General features: G+C 53.3%; 1 protein-coding gene across 1 annotated transcript in view; it reads left to right on the forward strand.

Annotated features, from left to right (window-relative positions):
- The first annotated feature begins 290 nt into the window (after positions 1 to 290).
- The window catches only part of ABTB2 (ankyrin repeat and BTB domain containing 2), a 166,552-nt gene continuing 149,074 nt past the window's right edge, over positions 291 to 17,768 (forward strand). The window contains 2 exon segments of the mRNA XM_041773569.1: positions 291 to 794; positions 796 to 1,561. Coding sequence (XP_041629503.1) covers positions 666 to 794; positions 796 to 1,561 — 895 coding nt within the window. The 5' untranslated portion in view covers positions 291 to 665.

A 17,768-nucleotide genomic window follows, 5' to 3' on the forward strand; every position in this document is an offset into this window, starting at 1 on the left:
CCCCTCCATCCCCTCCATCCCCTCCATCCCCTCCATCCCCGCCGCTCGGGCGACCCGCGGCCTCCAGCCCCGCCTCCTCCGCCGCGGGGTTCCACCCGCAGCCCCGCGAAATCTGCATAGTGACCGCCCCCCGGGGAGCTCATTGGTGCAGCGTCTGCCCGTCGCGGCCGGTGATTGGTGGGCCGCCCCGGGTCATTTGCATGCCGGCGGCGGCCGGGGTACCCAGCGGCGCGGGCGGCCGGCGCCGAGCAGAAGTTTGCAGAGCGCTCTCTCGCCGGCTGGTCCGGGACTCGCGCGCCGCCGCCGCCGCCGCCGCCTCCCCCCCCCCCTCCTCCTCCTCCGCCCCCCGCCGCCGCCGCCGCCGCCCTGTTCTCTCGGGATTCCTTCCCCGCGGAGGACGGACGCTCCGCTGGCGGGAGGCTGAAGTGGACGCGCCGCGGGGCCGAGCGGGCGCGGCGGGGGCCGTTGCGCTGACAGCTGCGCGGGGGCCCCGGCGGCCGCCCCGAGGCTCGCGCACCTTCCCGCGGCCCGCGGGCGCGCCATGTGGCCGCCGAGAGGAAGGAGGGCGCCCCGCAGAGCCTAGAGCCCGTTCCTGCCCGCTGGGGAGGGGAGCATGGAGTCGTGAGCGCCCCTCGCTCGGCGAGGCCGCGGCCGGCGGGCTCCCCATGGCCGGGACGTACAGCTCCACCCTGAAGACGCTGGAGGACTTGACCTTGGACTCCGGGTATGGGGCCGGGGACTCGTGCCGCTCCCTCAGCCTGTCGTCGTCCAAGTCCAACTCGCAGGCGCTCACCGTCTTCGGCGCAGCAGCACCGCGGGGCGGCCTGGTGGTGCTACTCCGGCTCCATGAACAGCCGCCACAACAGCTGGGACACGGTGAACACGGTGCTGCCCGAGGACCCCGAGGTGGCCGACCTCTTCTCGCGCTGCCCGCGCCTGCCCGAGCTGGAGGAGTTCCCCTGGACCGAGGGCGACGTGGCCCGGGTGCTGCGCAAAGGCGCGGGCGGCCGGCGGCTGCCGCCCTTCTCCGCCGAGGCCGCGCGGCGCCTGGCCGGGCTGCTCCGCAGGGCGCTCATCCGCGTGGCCCGCGAGGCGCAGCGCCTGAGCGTGCTGCACGCCAAGTGCACCCGCTTCGAGGTGCAGAGCGCCGTGCGCCTGGTGCACAGCTGGGCGCTGGCCGAGAGCTGCGCGCTGGCGGCCGTCAAGGCGCTGTCCCTGTACAGCATGAGCGCGGGCGACGGGCTGCGCCGCGGCAAGTCCGCGCGCTGCGGCCTCACCTTCTCCGTGGGCCGCTTCTTCCGTTGGATGGTGGACACCCGCATCTCCGTGCGCATCCACGAGTACGCGGCCATCTCGCTCACCGCCTGCATGGAGAACCTGGTGGAGGAGATCCGGGCGCGGGTGCTGGCCAGCCAGAGCCCCGACGGGGGAGGCGGCGGGGGCGGGGGAGGGCCCGGGGAGGTGTCCGCCGAGGCCCTGGAGATGGTCATCAACAACGACGCCGAGCTCTGGGGCGTCCTGCAGCCCTACGAACACCTCATCTGCGGCAAGAACGCCAACGGTAAGCGTGCGGGCCTCGGCGGTGGACGGACGGGAGAGGGACGCGCCCCTCCCTGGGCTGCCCCGCCGGGCGCATTTCCTAGGGCGAACGAAGCTGGGGGGTGTGCCAGGACCTGGGAGAGAGAAGACGTTTGCTCTCAGGGTGGAGTCCATGACGTGGTTCTGGCCCGAGATAGTTCTTCTGGCGACTGGCTTTTGGAGGATAAAGCTGAGGTCGATGTACGACATCCTGTTCTCGTGGCCTTGTCACTGCCTGGGTGCTCTTCTTGACCAAGCCATTCCTGAACCCCTCCTGCCGGGAAGCTGACTGCCCTGACACTCTTTGCCTTGCTGGACTGCGTGTCTCGCATGGTCTTTCCCCAACAGCGGAGCAGATCGACTGTGGCTCTGACCCTAGATCTCTCCAGCCCAATAGCAGCAGCCAGAGGGTACATCCAGGCAGTAGGATGGGAAGAAGGGGGCAGGAAAGCCAGGACCAGGTGCAGCTGCCTTGGGCTTTGCTGGGTTGAAGGATCTACACTTCAGGCCTTCTCCTGGAAGGCGGAGAAGTTCTGGTGGGTTCTTAACTGCCTGTGCTCGGGCCAGTGGAAGCTGGTGACTCCTGAATCCCCTCTCCAGAAAGAGAACCACATACGGACTCCCAGGGGCCTGAACTTCTTAAGCTGTCACCAGTCAAGTGAGCAATTGATTAAAGCCCCGTGTGTTGCATTAAATGCACAATCTTATGGGCTTTCCTGAAAGAAAAGATGACCCAGTAAACTGGCGAGTGGGGAAGAGGTGTGGGGGATAGGAAACTGCATGATGTGCATTCTGAGAAAGGAACCGCACTGAGTACTTAGTTGCATTTCTCTGGAGGAGGACAGGGCTTCAGTGCAAAGGGTAGAAGGGAAGCACTTGACCTTCTCCCTGGTAAGGTTAGGGTGTGACATACGTTTAACAGCAAACTGCCTACCAGACTCCAATTTCAGAAGTCAGCAAACCATAAATTATTTAGAATGGTACTATGGCGAGACATCCTTGCAATCTGATTGGAAGGCCATTTTGGGAACAGCCTTCAGTGGCAAGCAAGTAGTCCGCGGACGAGGCCAGGTGGGTACTGAAAAGGGAGTCAAATGTAAATGTGCTTTGACATCAAGTAGCTAAAATTTTAAGTGAGCACTTAACAGTATGTCGGTTGCTGTTCTTAGCATTTCATGTGTTAACCCAGGAAATCCCAGCAACCCAATAAGGTAGGTACCCTATAGTCTTATTCTCATTATACTGCTGGGGAAACCAAGGTACACACCAGTTAAGCAATTTACCCAAAATTACACAGATATTAAGTGACAAAGCTGGAATTTGAGGCGAGGTAGGCTCCAGAGTTCAAGCTTTAAGCCATCAGAGGGGGAGGAAAACAGCTTCGTTTTTATTAGCACAGTTTCCAGGGATGGCAGCTGACATCTCAGGCCTCATTTTGAAGATAGTCTGTATGTAGCAGCATGGCTTTTGCTTAGCCCTTCCTTGGTTTTGGTTTTAATTCTGGCACCACCAGAGGAGATGCCTGGCATGGAAGAGCGTTTGCCTTTTAATTTTCCTCCTCTTAGATCAGAGTTGAGGTCAGCCCGGAGTCTGTGTTGATGATGTCAGAGCTGATAATTGTGCTTTACGTCCTGGGTTTGTGGTATCAACACCGAGAACATGAGCTCCAGGAGAGGAAGTGGGGGGCAGGGGGGTTTCCACCCACTGTCCTAGCCCGGGGGAGAGTCCTGTACTTTGGGCTGAGGATGGCCTGGGATGGCCCAGACTGAGCTCAAAGAAGTAAACCCCCTAGGAGAAAAGACTGACGCCCCAAGCCTGTAAACCAGACTAGAACAAAAATGGAACAGTAGGTGCCAGACCGAACCAAAAATGCCCTTCGTGCACAGCTGGTGCCCAGCAGGTTGAGGAACTTCTCAGTTTTTCCAACTGCAAATTGAAGCTAGGAGGAACAGCTGCCTCTCCAGGGTCCCCTGAAAATGTAGATAGAGTAGCCAGAAATTGCTAGAACACAGGTGTCTTCCACTGAAGGGCTTATCCCAAAGCACCATTTCTTGGCTAGGGTCATCACTCCTTGGGATTTTCTTTACAGGATGAGGTTTTGACCCCATAACCGACCTTCCTCCCCCACTCCAAACAATCCTTCTCAAGCCTTGGTAGTCAAGACAGCAGGACTCCACGCGACTGAGAGCAAAGCTCCCTGGATGTTGGGAGCAAGAGTCTCCCTCTGTGCATCCCCTGGTCTCCTGGGAAGTCTCTTGCAGGCCAGGTGACCATTGGCTTCCACTTAGTAATACGGATGCTCATTTTTTATACATGAGATCCTGGGGGTGGCCTCAGTAAACAATAACCGGGCTGATTTATGAAGTCTGTTTAGACGAGCTAAAATGAATGTTTAGTAGAGGAGCAATGAATTACTTATGCCTGAAAGCTGACCTCAGAGGGAAGCAGAAATTGCTCAGGGGAGGAATGGGAGATCCAAACCCTTTGTCACACTGGAGCCCCATGGCCGGCCAGGTGACCGTTTACACAGCTGAAGACCAAGGGAGAAATGGCTACACCCGGGAGGAGGGTGCCGGTTCGTGTTCTCGTCCTGCTGGTCTTCCCTTTCAATTATATCTTTATTGCTGTTGCGCCTGCTAATTATACGGCATGGGCACATGCATTTGACTCAGCTATATGGGGCTCTTAAACTTTTAATGTCTTCCAACCGGGAATTCAAGGGCTCTAATCCATCTATTCCTGGCCATTACTCAGAGTGCTGGGCAAATATGGTTTTGCTCAGCCCAAGATGGATGATAAAAGTTGTGCAGTGTTTATACAACATGATCTCAGCTTCATAGAGCAACAGGAGCTATAGATCACTTGCTCATTTGGTATTGATGTCCGTGTTCCCAGGGCAGTGTCATTAAGTGATGATACTTCCGCGGCTTCCTTATGGGAGCTGGAGAAACCACTTTAAGACGATAGTATTTATAAGCACGGACTTGGCAGAAAATAGAAACTTCTCTCATTCACTGCCCGCTTCCTCCCTGCCCACTCTTTCCTATCTCTGTGTAGAAGTTTGATAACTGAGACTCACTCCTGGGTTTCTTCTTGGCTGTCTTTGTCTTACGAAGCCTTCATGAGGGTTCAAAGCATTTGAGAAAATCCTCTTCAATTCCCAGGACTGTGATAGGCGTCTGCTGAGAATATTCTTACTTCAAAGCAGTAACCAGGAAGTGCGCAAGGGTAGCTGGATCACAGCGGTGAGGGGTGCAAAGTCCCAGTGAGGGTTTGGAGCTCACCTCTGCTGTTCAGACGAGTGACCTGGGGCATATTTCTTAGCCATTGTCATCTGGAAAATGGGTGGTAATGACAGCACATAACTCATAAGGTTGGCATGAGGATTGGGTGAGATCATAGATTTAAAGACCTTAACCGATAGTAAATGATAGCAGTTCATTCAACAAATATTTACTGAGCACTCACCCTGTGCCCATCACTGCTAAAAGTGCTGTGGATGAGTAGGGGAGGGTCCTCCTCTCATGAAGCTTATAAACCAGTGACAAATAGGGATTTACCCTTAATATTAAATGTTATTTAAAAAACAAACAAGGTAATGGGATAGTGTGGCTAGAGCTGATCTAAATGCCAGCCAGGGAGGGCCTCTCTGGTGACTCACAAGCAATAGGCAGTGTAGCAATACCACTGCCATCGAAGACTCTAGCAAAACATAGTGGCTGAGGACTTTTCTGAATTATTCAGTTTTCTGTCATCTGAAGCAAGTGCCAACAGTCTCATTCACAGCCAAGAAATAAAAGGGCTGCATCTACAGCGGAGAAGAGCTGTTCTCCCAGCTGTAGGACGCAGTTAGCAAGGAGACCATCAGGAGGTTTCCCTGACATCATCAATGAAGGGGCAAGGGTTAATTGAGCCGCTGGTTGCTACGTAATCAGTTTCCACACCTGGGTAGTCTGAGGGGGGAGGGCAGCTTCTCTTGGGCTATTTTATTGAAGCCAGGGGAGCTGGTAACACTGAAACAAAGCAAGCTTTGGAAATGAAAACATTTTTTTTCACCCCCTTGCATGCCTGAGAAATGCAACTCCAGCTCTAAGTAGTTAGAGGAACAAGGTGGGGTTGTTCTGCTTTTTCCAGAAGGCTTTACCTGACTCCTTCACCCCACCCCCACCCCCGCCTCTCTGCGATGTTCCCGCAGCACCCAGAGCATTTGCTCCGTAGCATTTCCTGCTTTTGGGTCTGTGTCTCCCACCCAACTGTGAGCTCGTTGTTACCCCCCTCGTGCCTCACCCGGTGTCCGGTGCATAGTACTTGTTAGGCGAATAACTGATTCCACCACACGAGTGTTTAGCTCCAGAAGGTTGGTTTGACACCACGGAAGAACCTTCCCCCTTTTATACCGAGGCAGGGAACTCCAAGTTCTTGATGAACAGAGGCAGCGTTGTGGGGGTTTCCAAGTCTTAGGCACATCATTCAGCTTTTGATACCCTCGTTTCTCGCAGAGTTCCCGAGGCCAGCTGTGATTCATGGATGTAAATGGAGGGGTTTCAAAGGTAAATAAGGGGTTCCTTCAGGGTGCAGTACCCGAAGTGTGACTTAGTCACAGCAAAAGTCTGCTGGGCAGCAAATGAGTCTACAGGAGGGCTGAGTTGAGAGACCGAGGCAGCCGGTTCCCCTAAGAACAGCACCACCACCCGCCCCTTGCCCGTAGCTACCCCAGAGGGCGATCCTGGTTGATGACTCTTGCTCAGAGGAGGTTCCACCCCCCTGCCTCCAACCTGAGAAGGAACCAAGGCAGTTGACTGCCGAGACGCTCCTGGGATCCACGAGTGCCACCTAAGTTCCAAGACAAGCCAGGGACACCCCGCTCATAATCCTCAGGTTGTCCGAATCCGGCCCCTGCCAGGCAGGACGGTGGGTGGACGCTTTGGCCTGTTTCCACACTTCGACACTTTGTGCAGCACCTTAAATGGTTTTTCACCCGTGACCCGGTAAGGGGACCCATCAAAATCCATTAAACAGGATGCCCTTTCCCGGAATTGACAGTGAGGTCACAGCCGTGCCAGGACCAACCCCCGTAGTGCTCAAGCCTTTTAGGCCTGTGCTTCTCCGGTGAAGACCCACAGAAGTAGGGGCACCTGGGTGGCTCAGTGGCTTCAGCTTAGGGCATGGTCTCGGATCGAGTCTGGTATGAGGCTCCCCCAGGGAGCCTGCTTCTCCCTCTGCTTGTGTCTCTGCCTCTCTCTCTCTCTCTCTCTCTCTCTCTCATGAATAAGTAAATAAAATCTTAAAAAAAAAAAAAAACACCCAGGCACGGCTCTTCCTCCACAGGAGTCTGTGTTACTTTGCTTAAATGCCCTGGCCGGCTGGTGCTGTCCATCTGAAGGAGCCTCGACTGCTGCTCCTGGGGGGGCAGGGGCTCGCCTGCCCGGGGAGGGCCTTACAAGTGTCAGCTGCTTGGTGATCAGTGAGCCCAGCTGAGTGGAAAAGCTGCGGCCTCCACTGGCCAACTCTTACAGGGAGTGAGTCAGTTCAGGGAAGGAGGAAGCACAGTAGGAAAAGTACCCCGAGGGCGCCTGTGTTTAGGCCACTGCCCTCTGGGAGCTCAGCGCACTGGCTCTGCAGTCGGCAGAAAAGCCTTCACCTTCTCAGGCTCTGCTAGGGCGCCGCCTCCACAGGGCGAAGGCTGGGTGCTGGGAGCCCGGGGAGAGACGCGGCCCCTTAGCAAGCGCCCAAGTGTGTTGGTTTTGGAGTCTGAGTTGGGCCCCAGGTTGCTTTGCCTCAAGTAAGTCGCTCCAAGTTTCCGTCGATCTTCTGTAAAATGAGGGCCTGGCTCCCCTGCGTGGGGTGTCACCCGGTGTGTGGTCGGTGCTCCAGGCCGGGTGACCTCAGCGGCACCCTCGCTTGGGAGCTGTGCGACCCTGGGCGGGTTAGCTTCTGTGCCTTAGTCTCTTTCTCTAGAACAGGATCTCTCAACCCGGACCACTGTTGACATTTGTTGGGACCGGATGGTTTCTATTGAGGGGGCAGTTGTGGGCGCCGGGAGGTGCCTCTACCCACTAGATGCCAGTAGCATCCCCCATGCCCCGTGCTGCCGGCTGTGACAATCAGAAACGTCTCCAGAACTTGCCAGATGTCCCGTGGGGTGGGGAGGGGTGCGAAATCACCGCTGATTGAGAAATGCTGCTCTGTAATAGGACTGGAAAGAGCACCCGACTCACAGGATGAGTATGAGGATTTAATAAAAGCCTCTGCAAGGAACTTTGTACTCTGCCTGGCACATCAAATATTAATTCTAATTATCGCTGTAGTTTTGCAGACTTGTGTTGAACATGCTGGTCTTATTTGCTTTTGTCGTGGTGGGAGGCTGTAGCACAGGGGAGGACCGTGACCCAGATCGCAGAGTGACGAGCGTTCATCACAAGGCTTTCCTTGGTGACTAACAGGTAGAAGGAAGTTGTGGAATCGTGAGAAAGCACCCTGGCGGCCTGCTCGGTCATGTGGCTCGACGGTCCCCCGGGTGAAGCCGGCTGGCCGCTAGCCCGCTGCCCGAGCCCGTGCACAGATGACCGCGGCGGTGCCAGCCCGCAGCTCGGGCCCCGGGGAGCGCTTCTGCTGCGGAGGCTGGGCCGCGCGTGTCACAGCTGCCAAGTCCCGAGCCACAGGACAGCAGGTGTTTTGTGTTTTGCTGGCCTGTCACGTAAACATACTTTGTGGTCTTTTTGCTTGTTTTAGAAGAGGCCTAAATGGTTTTGCAGCTTTGGCGGCACGTTTGGAGCCTCACGCCAAACCAGGAGGAGCAGCTTAAGGAGCACAGCCCAAGGAAGCCCGGGACCCGGCTGCTTCCCAAGAGCAAGCTACGGGCGAGGCGGACAGATCGGAGGAGGACAGGCGCTGATGCTGCCTGTCAGGGAGCAGAGAATCCAGCAGGGAAAGCAGAGCACACATGCGGATCCCCACAAGGAGGTCTGGGGTCGCTGCCCTCGGCCCGCGAGGATGGCCTCCACCTGCCGCGGGCCGCTGCCCTGCATGGCTCCTGGGTGCTGTCCCACTTGGGAGCTTCCCACTCCTAAGCCCTCCTGTGAGGTGGATGCAATGTCTCCCCTACAGATGGGGACCTGGGGGCTTTTGGTGACTTGAGAGCACCAAGTGGGGAGAGAGAGGAGGCCTGGCTGGCTGGCAGGGACACAGGGCTGCTTCCTAGAGGATGTGGTATTGGGGCCAGTGGGATTTGGGCAGGCCGAGCTGTGACAGGGACGGCGAGGCAGTGTGGGGAGCACGCAGGCTTTCAGACGGGGAGAACGATGTGCGCAAAGACCTGGAACCCAAGAGAACGGCAGGCAACCCTGTTTGGCCAGAAGGTTCAGGCACATAACAGGGAGAGCAGAGCAGATAACACAGTGAAAAGGACAACTTTCCCACATCTTTCATCCAGATGTTCAGAAGCCTGCCAGCGTGCAGGAAGAGTGCTTTCCAATACTCATTTTTATAATTCAGAAATCGAGTGTGTCTGCTCCCCAGTGCATCCTAACCACAGCCCCAGACCTCCCATTACCCCTCCAGTTGATTGAAAGCTTGGCCTCAGCGATGCCCCCATCCGTTGTCCCAGCAGCACAAGGAACCAGAGACGACTCACCGAGCAGACTTGGGTTGAGAGGGCGTGGAGAACAAGACTTCACTCAGCTCCGCTTCTCCCATTTGACTTGGCTTCGGACTCAGCCTTTCTTCCCAGGGCCCTGAACAGAGCATTTCAGGCCAAAGCAATCCCGGTACCAAATGGAGGTCAGGGCTGATGGGCTTGTTCCATGTGGCCGTTGGATTAACTCTTGCCAAAGCAGGAGTCTAAACCTTGGAGGTGGAGAGGGCCCATAACACAGGATGAGAATAGGGTTCCAGAACTTTCTTCATTTATGAGTCTGACTTGCTAGGTTCAATTTCTAGTTTAGAGTTGATCATTTTGGAAAGTAGCAGTGGGTCGGTTCTCAGAGAGGTTCAGTCACTTGCCAATTCTCGGGGAAGGTGTTTCCAGAGCGTTGATAAAGATTTCAGTCTTGTTAAATGTCTGATCTTGTGGAACCACCCGATCCACCATCTGGATTGGACTCCCTGGAGTCCAGCTGAACTCCAGTGACAATAATAAAATGTGATAGGTCATTAATGGCCTCGCTAATAACTCCACTGTTAGTCCTTTTCCTGACCCCAGTGGAGGATTATTATCACTTGAAAAAGATCATGAATGAAATATATATATATATATACACACACACACACACACAGTCATTTGCAGTTAATGATTTGGAGTCCATTTTTTTTTCCAGAAGTGAGTTGAGGAGGGTGGGGGTGGGTTCAGATCCATGATGGAAAAATTAAATAGGGAAACTCAACTTGGAAGCACCAGGTAGACAACATTAGGGCAGGAAGGGATTAAATTGGACCCCAGAGAGGGCAAAACAAGCCTTTCAGTGCATGGAAACCATCCCTAAAACGGAGGCCAAGCTTTTGTTAAAAATTGAAAAAAAAATTTTTTTAGCCTGTGTCTTTTAAATTATGAAAATTGGTACTTTCTGTTAATAAACAGAACTGTTAATAAACACAAGCTGAAGCTCATGCACCGAGCAAGTATCTCATGTACAAGCGTCTAGGACCGTCCAGTTCGGAGAACAGAGGGTTTGGATCCAGAAGATTCTGTGTTGGAGTGCGGCCCCTCCATGACCTGGAGTGAATCACTGTCTTCTTGGCTCTCCTGTTGCTTTATCTGTGGTGTGAAGAGGTCAGGCTACATTCTCCACGGGCCCTTCTGTCTCTGATAATGTTTCTAGACCCCACAAGGACACTGTGAAATCATTTTCCTAAGGTCAGGCCCTGTGATTAGTATCCTTGGGAAAGGAACAGCCCGGGATGGAGCTGGACGTGCTCTTTGAAGACCTGGCTGGGTAGCAGGACTAAACAACCATCCTTTTCCATATTGGGATTAACTGCAATTACTGTATTAGAGATCTCCCCCCCGCCCCCCCATATCAGAAGGATAAGTTCTGTCTCCTTCTGGCCGACCCAGCACTTCAGTGCTCAACAGCTGTGTCCAGACCCTGGCAGGCCAGCACTGTGCTGAGATCGGCTCCGAGGTGACCTCATGCAGCCGGTGTTTGAAGCCCGCCCACCCAGACTTGGGTATTTATAGTAGGGGAGCAGCTAGGAAAAAAAAAATTAAATACGCTACACCCGTCTTTATACTATGTGGGACAGAGACAGGCATTGTGAGGAATTTAGAAAGCAGGGCTGTATAATCCAGCAAGATATTTTTAAATGCTGTTTGTTGCAGTTGGCAGGGCCGGTTTTTCAAAGAGGAGGGAAAGTAAGAGTAAGTGGGGATGACAGGCCGCCAGGAACTCCAAGCAGTGAGATGTGGAGCTCGGCAGTCCAAGGTGTACGGATTCTGAACCCCAGGTTACCCCACAACCACAGAGTTTGTGGTTTGGGAAGGTCACCTTGAGAGGCTCTGTGAATGGGGCAGCCTACCATCCCTCTTCCCCACCAGCCCATCCACTGGACAAAATCCCCAAGTCGAAAATGAATAATATGTTCTGAAGATGGCAGCACATACAGCCAGAAAAAGTTGCTTCTGTGGAAACCAGGGGCCTGGTGCTGCTTCTTTAACACCTCTCAGCAGCCGGGTAGATCGAGTTGTACACGAGCACACACTTTGGAAGCAAGTTGCTCGCAGCTGTTCTGGATGTAATCCTCCTGGGACGAGCCGGGCAGGCCAGAATTACGCTGGGACCCAATTCAGTAGCAGGTGAGTGCGCTCCAGGGGAGAGCTGCCTCTGAAAAGGCATCACAGTGAGCCCCACCCATCTAGTGACCAAGAGTTGAGATTGGTGTACATCCACTTGTTCATCCAACACATATTTAGTTACTGACGACTTACTGTGTGCATACTGGGCACTATTGCAGGTTTGGTGATTGAGCAAATGAACCTGAGGGGCCTGGGGGGTGGGGTGGGTGGGTGTAGTCCTGGTGCAGAACGAGGAAGAGTGAGGCCTGCTGGAAGCATCACAGTGAGGACAGCCAGGCTGGAGCAGGCTGATCCGGGCAGGGGAAACAGCAAGTGCCTGGTGGGTGCCAGGAAGCCAGCCTGGCTGGGGTGGGGGAGCTGCGGTTGGAGAGCGCGGAGAGGGGTGATCACCCAGGTAGGGCCTTGTAGGCCGTTGTGTGGCGCTCCGACTTTTAGCTGAGAGTCTGCTGGGAGCCACTGGAGGGACTTACAGAGATGACATGATCTGATTTGTATTTTCATGAGGTCACCCCCTCTGCTGTGTCGGAAAGGGACCGCGGCATCAAGTACGGAATGGAAGCAGTGTGACCACTGGGAGGCTTTTGCAGGAAATCCAGGCGAGGGAGGATGGCGGCCTGGATTGGGTGTCAGTGGGGAGGTTAGGGGGGGTATTTTGAAGTGAGAGCCAATGGGTTGTGTCAACAGCTTGGATGTGTGAGATGTGAGAGAGGAATCAATATGACACCAAGGTTTATGGTCTGAGCACCTGAAAGAAGGGAGTAGCCATTGCTTAGAATGGCAACAGCTGTGTGCGGAAGAAGCCGGATTGAGCCAAAGGGCTGAGTGTGAGTTTGGTTGCTTGCCTCACACTTCTATGTGGAGATACCAAGTAGGAGGTTGGCCCCCAGATCTCCTCGAATGCCCTTGATCATATGATGGATTGAAACATTGCCCTCCTTTGTCTGCCCTGCTAGTGGGCACGGTCCAGCAGGGTCACAGTGCCTCGGGCAGGAGAGATTTATTTTCAGCCTTATAATTCTGTGGTCGATGGCCTTAAGAGCCCCTGAAAGTTTGCTTTCCAGCTTCTTCATGGGCAGCCAGCAGCCTCTAATGAAGATCATCAACTCTGTTGTTTCCTGTCATTAAGTTGAGATCTGTTTAATTAGGTCCGGTTGTTCTGTGGATTGCTCTTTGGGCGTGTATCCCTCAGTCCTGGGAAAGTGAGACTCCATCTCAGGCCGCTTTGGGTTCATGGAGGTCAAATCTGGGTCACAAGTGTAGCCAGAGAGAGAACCTTGCTGGGTGCTTGGAAAAGGCAGAGGGGGATCTGGAACAGTCTGAGAAAGGCGCTGGGAGTGTCTGAGTGCCTTACGTGGCGTGGGCTCTGCTTCTCAGGAGGGGCATGCCAACACAGGTGGCCAAGAGGTGGAACATGAGTCACCACTGCCTGACTGCCAGCTAGTTACCTGGTCTCCGAGCATCAGTTTTCCAATGCTGTTTAATGGATATTTATCATGGTTCCTCTCTCAAAGGGTTATTTCAGTGGCTCTTGACCCTAGATTCACATTAGAATCACCTGGAAAGCTTTAAACACACGCGCACACACATACACCTGTGTGTATGTGCGTGTCTTAAGGCCCCACCTCCAGGAATTCTGATATAAATTGCCTGGCATGGGACCCAGGCCATGTGGGTAGTGTTCCTGGGAAGTCTGGTGCTCAGTGAACACTCTAGCTATTATTGACGGTAAAAGAATCGTTGTTCTGGAGTGCTCAGTTCTGCTCCACCCGGGATGGTGACTTGCCTTCACTTCACTTCACTGCTATGCTGCTGTGGTTCACTCATCTGGAAGTGTCACCACCGGACACCCCAGAGGAGCTTGAATTGATAGGGTGGCATGAAAAGGACAGAGCTGGGGCACCTGGGTGGCTCAGTGGTTGAGCATCTGCCTTCAGCCCAGGGCGTGACCCCGGGGTCCTGGGATTGGGTCCCACATCGGGCTCCCTGCAGGGAGCCTGCTTCTCCCTCTGCCTGTGTCTGTGCCTCTCTCTGTGTCTCTTATGAATAAATAAATAAAATCTTAAAAAAAAGAGGGGGGGAAGAGTTAGGTCTAGAATGGTAGTGGCACAATATCATAAATTTATCCTGTTAATAAATTATTTTATTCCATCTTTAAGAGGAGGAAACTGAGTCACAAAGAGTTTGAGTCACTTGCTCAAGGTCATGCAGTTAATGAGAAGTAGAGACTGTGATGGACCCCAGGCAGCCTTCCTGCAGCTTCTCTCCCTTCCTGCCATGCTGTGTTCCCTTCCCAGCCAGAGAAGCTGAGAGGCTGAATTCTCACCTCAGACCCGCAGCACATACCTGCCCTGTGCAGTCTTTCCAGAGTCACCAGGCCCTACGCCATGCACCTTGCTTGTGTTTTACTGTGTGATTCTCGACATCGCCCAGTGAGGTGTGTATTCTCCTCACCCCCTCTCACAGCTGACTAAACTGAGGCCCAGAGAAGTCCAAGTGGCATCAGCGGGTAAATGACGCAGCAGGATTCAAACCCGGGTCTTCCGGGCTCCAGAGTCCCCACCTCCTCTCTCCTCGGGAGCGGCCTGGGTGGAGAGGAAGCCCATGCAGTGGTTTCCTGAGCAGGGTCAGTCCAAGAGGGCAGGAGGACCTGAAGCCAGGCCAGAGCATCCCTCCGGACAACAGAGGCCCGTAGGTGCCTTAAAATAGTGACCTGGCCCAGCGGGGTGGCCGGGGACAGGCCCAAGGGCTGAGGTGTTTGTTCTCTGCTGTTTAAAGAGCCCGCCTGCCAAGCTCATTGCTTCTCATCTGTTGCTGTGAATGAAATAACCTCTGAGAGATTGTATGTGTTGGTTGCTTAAAATAGTTCAAGAGGAAGAATGTTTGGAAGCTTTTAGCTCCCTGAGTCTATTTCCTCTTGATTTATGACACCTTAGAGAGTGCTGGGCCTCTTCTTGTTTATTCTTCAGGCTTTTCCTTTCTACCATATTTTAGCCCTTATGTCATTGTAAACCAAGGGGGTTTGTTCCTTCCCACCCCCCCCCCCCAAAAGTGACAACCTTTCCTAAACAATTTAATGGGGGTAGGGAGCTACACATTTAATTTTTGTTTTTAAAAGGAGGGGGGAAAATGAGGTGAGGCCATTTGTTTTGGAAATAGTCATTTCTCTCTTCCAGCTGCAGACGTTTCCAGATCATAGTGATGGTGTTTGCTCTGGGCCGAGAAGGATTTATTTTATTTTTATTCATTTGCACTAAGTCCTGCTCTGGGAGCGGGAATTTTCTTACAGCCTTCACCGTGTGATGCCCAGGGGCCCTGGGCCGTGGGGGGAGGAGTTGCCCTGTTCTGTACACAGCCACGAACCATGGGATGCTGTCTAAATAGACAGTAAATATTCAGTGAGATTTAAAAAAAAAAAATCATTTCCTGAGTCACACAAGGCGCATTTCTAGTGCACGCTCGTCACAGGAGGCTGGTGGTCCCATTATTGGACAGTGCGGATAGAGGCCTCTCCATCATTGCAGGCAATTCTGTGGGACGTGTGGCCATTAGAGTGGGTCATCGGTGGGTCACTTGGGGCCAGCTCCCTGGGTTTTCACAGGCCTCAAAATTTTAACTATCCTCCAGCCTGTCTATAGCCCTCTGTTTGCAGAAACAAGAAGATTCATGGAAGTGGAGATTAAGGCCATTGATTCTTGTGGCTCTAACCTCTGGACCCTTGACACGAGGGTCAGGTTTTATGATTTCTAAGCTGCGTGGCCTGGGGCAGGTCAGTTAGCCTCTCTGAAGTGGCTTCCTTGTCGGTGAAATGGTGGTTTAAAGATACCTTGGGATTTTGTAAGGATTAAACAAAATGAAGAAATAGGTATAATATACTGAGCAGAATGCTTGACAGGTAACACGGGCTACAGAGTCTTCCGCACGTTTTGCCTATGTTTTCACCCGAGCCACACAGTGTCCTTTGGGGGCGGATATTGTTGACGTTCTCCAGGTGGTGAGGCAGGAAGCAGGCTTCTAGGGTCCACTGCTGCTCCTAGGCTGAGTCTGAGTACTTGAACTTGAGCTCCAGCGCTCTTCCTCCCTGGGCCAGTTTATAGGCCCCCCTGTCAGAAGTCAGAGGCCGTTGTCTGAATTAAAAGCCCTTTTCGGCCATCCCTGGGTGGCTCAGCGGTTTAGCACCTGCCTTTGGCCCAGGGCGTGATCCTGGAGTCCCGGGATCAAGTCCCATGTCGGGCTCCCGGCATGGAGCCTGCTTCTCCCTCCTCCTGTGTCTCTGCCTCTCTCTCTCTGTGTCTATCATGAATAAATGAATGAATGAATGAATAAATAAATAAATAATAAATTTTTTTTAATATTTTTTTTCTTTATTTATTTATGATAGTTACACCCAGAGAGAGAGAGAGTCAGAGACACAGGCAGAGGGAGAAGCAGGCCCCATGCACTGGGAGCCCGACATGGGATTTGATCCCGGGTCTCCAGGATCACGCCCTGGGCCAAAGGCAGGCGCCAAACCACTGCGCCACCCAGGGATCCCTAATAAATCTTAAAAAAAAAAAAAAAAAAAAAAAAAAAAAACCCTTTTCGAAACGTTTTTTTCTTTCAGGAACTGCCCGTCCCTTCCACCATTGGAGGTGAGCTCTTTTCAGAGGCCTTTTGCCTAAAGCCGGCCCGTCTGTCTCCACTTGCAGAGCTGCCACCAGACGAGCTGCCACTGCCAGAACCTGTGGCTCCTTAGAACCTGAGGTTTACCCAGGAGGTTAAGATTTTTAGTGCTTCACATGGCCTATGGTCCTTTTGCATCCTTTGCCAAGAGGACTGAGCCCAAGAGAACCCTTAGTGGGATCCCGGAGGAAGGTGGCTTTGAAAGGAGTGTCCTCGGAGAAGAGCAGGACCAAGAGAAGCCTCTCTGATGGGGAGAGGCATCTGAGAGGATTTGCTCACGCTCGGGGCCGGGGTTCAAACACTAACTTCATTACTCACTTGCCCAGATCATACAGCTCATTATGTAACCTTTCGGAGCCTCAATTTTACCATCTGTAAAATGAGGAAAATCCTAGAACCTACTTGTCAGAGTGGCTCTAAGGATTAAATGAGATGATGCCAAACCAAGCCCCAGCCTGGTGTCTGGCATGTAGCAGAGGCTGGGTGCATCCGCTGGCCATCCTGGCCGTCACTCCCTCCGGGCAATGGCATTTGGCATGCTTTCACTTTCCCATGGTGCCTGAGTCGTCGTCGTCGCCTTCTCTCTGGTCAAAAGAAGTTGACCTAGAGGGGGTCAGCTCTCCAGGTGAATGGCTAGTTTAAGTTTGTGTATCTTGAGCCGCCACCTGGTCTTTTTTTCTTTTTTTTTCTTTTTTTTTCCCTTCTTTCTTCTTTCTGGAGGATGGTGGGGGTAAAAGGCATGATTCTGTGCAGTGGTCATGTCAGCCCCTCACATGGTTACCACCAGCCTGCTTCCCTCCTGCTAGGTGACCAGCACCGCCCTGTCAAACAGTGTTATCGGAGCTGGATTTGTCCTGTAGGATTAATTTGTGGTGTGAAATACCCAGCTAGTTATGCAATTGCCACTCGTTTGTCCATATCCAGAATGGGCTACATCCGCCACTTGTGATGAAGTCCAGAGACCTTGGAACTGTACGTAAGGAATAGGATAATTTCCGCCACAGTTATTACAAGAGATGGATTTAAAGGAGGAGAATCCAGATGCCAGGGAGGATGGTAATATCCCTACTTTCCTCCTATGGATGGTTCTACTGAGGGAGGCACCACTTTCAAATGCTTCTGAGAGAAGAAGGGAAGGACACGGGGCCAGGATATTGCATTATCGTGATGTCATTTGTGTAACTTGGGCCCTCTGTGGGCCCCCTACCAGCTGCCGAAAGCCTTGTCGTTTGTGTGGCTTCCCTGGCACTGACAAATCACTCTCAACTGGTAACTTGGATCCTTCTTGGCAAATAGTTGGTTATCTGTGCCAGGGTCTCCTCCGTTACCCCTCAAGTTTCCAGAGGTCCAGTGGTGTGTGTGTGTGTGTGTGTACATACGTACATACCTGTAGCATGAGCCCACATACCGCCTCTGCCCTCCTAAAATGTAAGCAGTTCTTAAATCCGTCATTTCCAGGCCTGGCTGGCTGCTGAAACATCTTGAGGAACTTTCAGAATTCATCTTCTGGGCACCCCCCCTTGGACATACTGAGTTAAAACCTGGAAAAGTGGGGCGAGAACGTGTGAATTTTCTAAACGCCCCTCAGATCGTTGAGATTTGTGACTCCATCCTCACTCGGTGATGGGTTTTGGCTTCTAGGCACCTTACGGAGTATGCATCAGGCAAAGGCCCCTCTGAGGGAGTGAGGTGGCAAGTGAGGCTGGCCTGCCAGGGTCTCCTCTGCGCAGTGGGCTGAAGA

Source organism: Vulpes lagopus, chromosome 11 (genome assembly GCF_018345385.1).
Source record: "Vulpes lagopus strain Blue_001 chromosome 11, ASM1834538v1, whole genome shotgun sequence".
In the NCBI taxonomy this organism is placed as follows: domain Eukaryota; kingdom Metazoa; phylum Chordata; class Mammalia; order Carnivora; family Canidae; genus Vulpes; species Vulpes lagopus.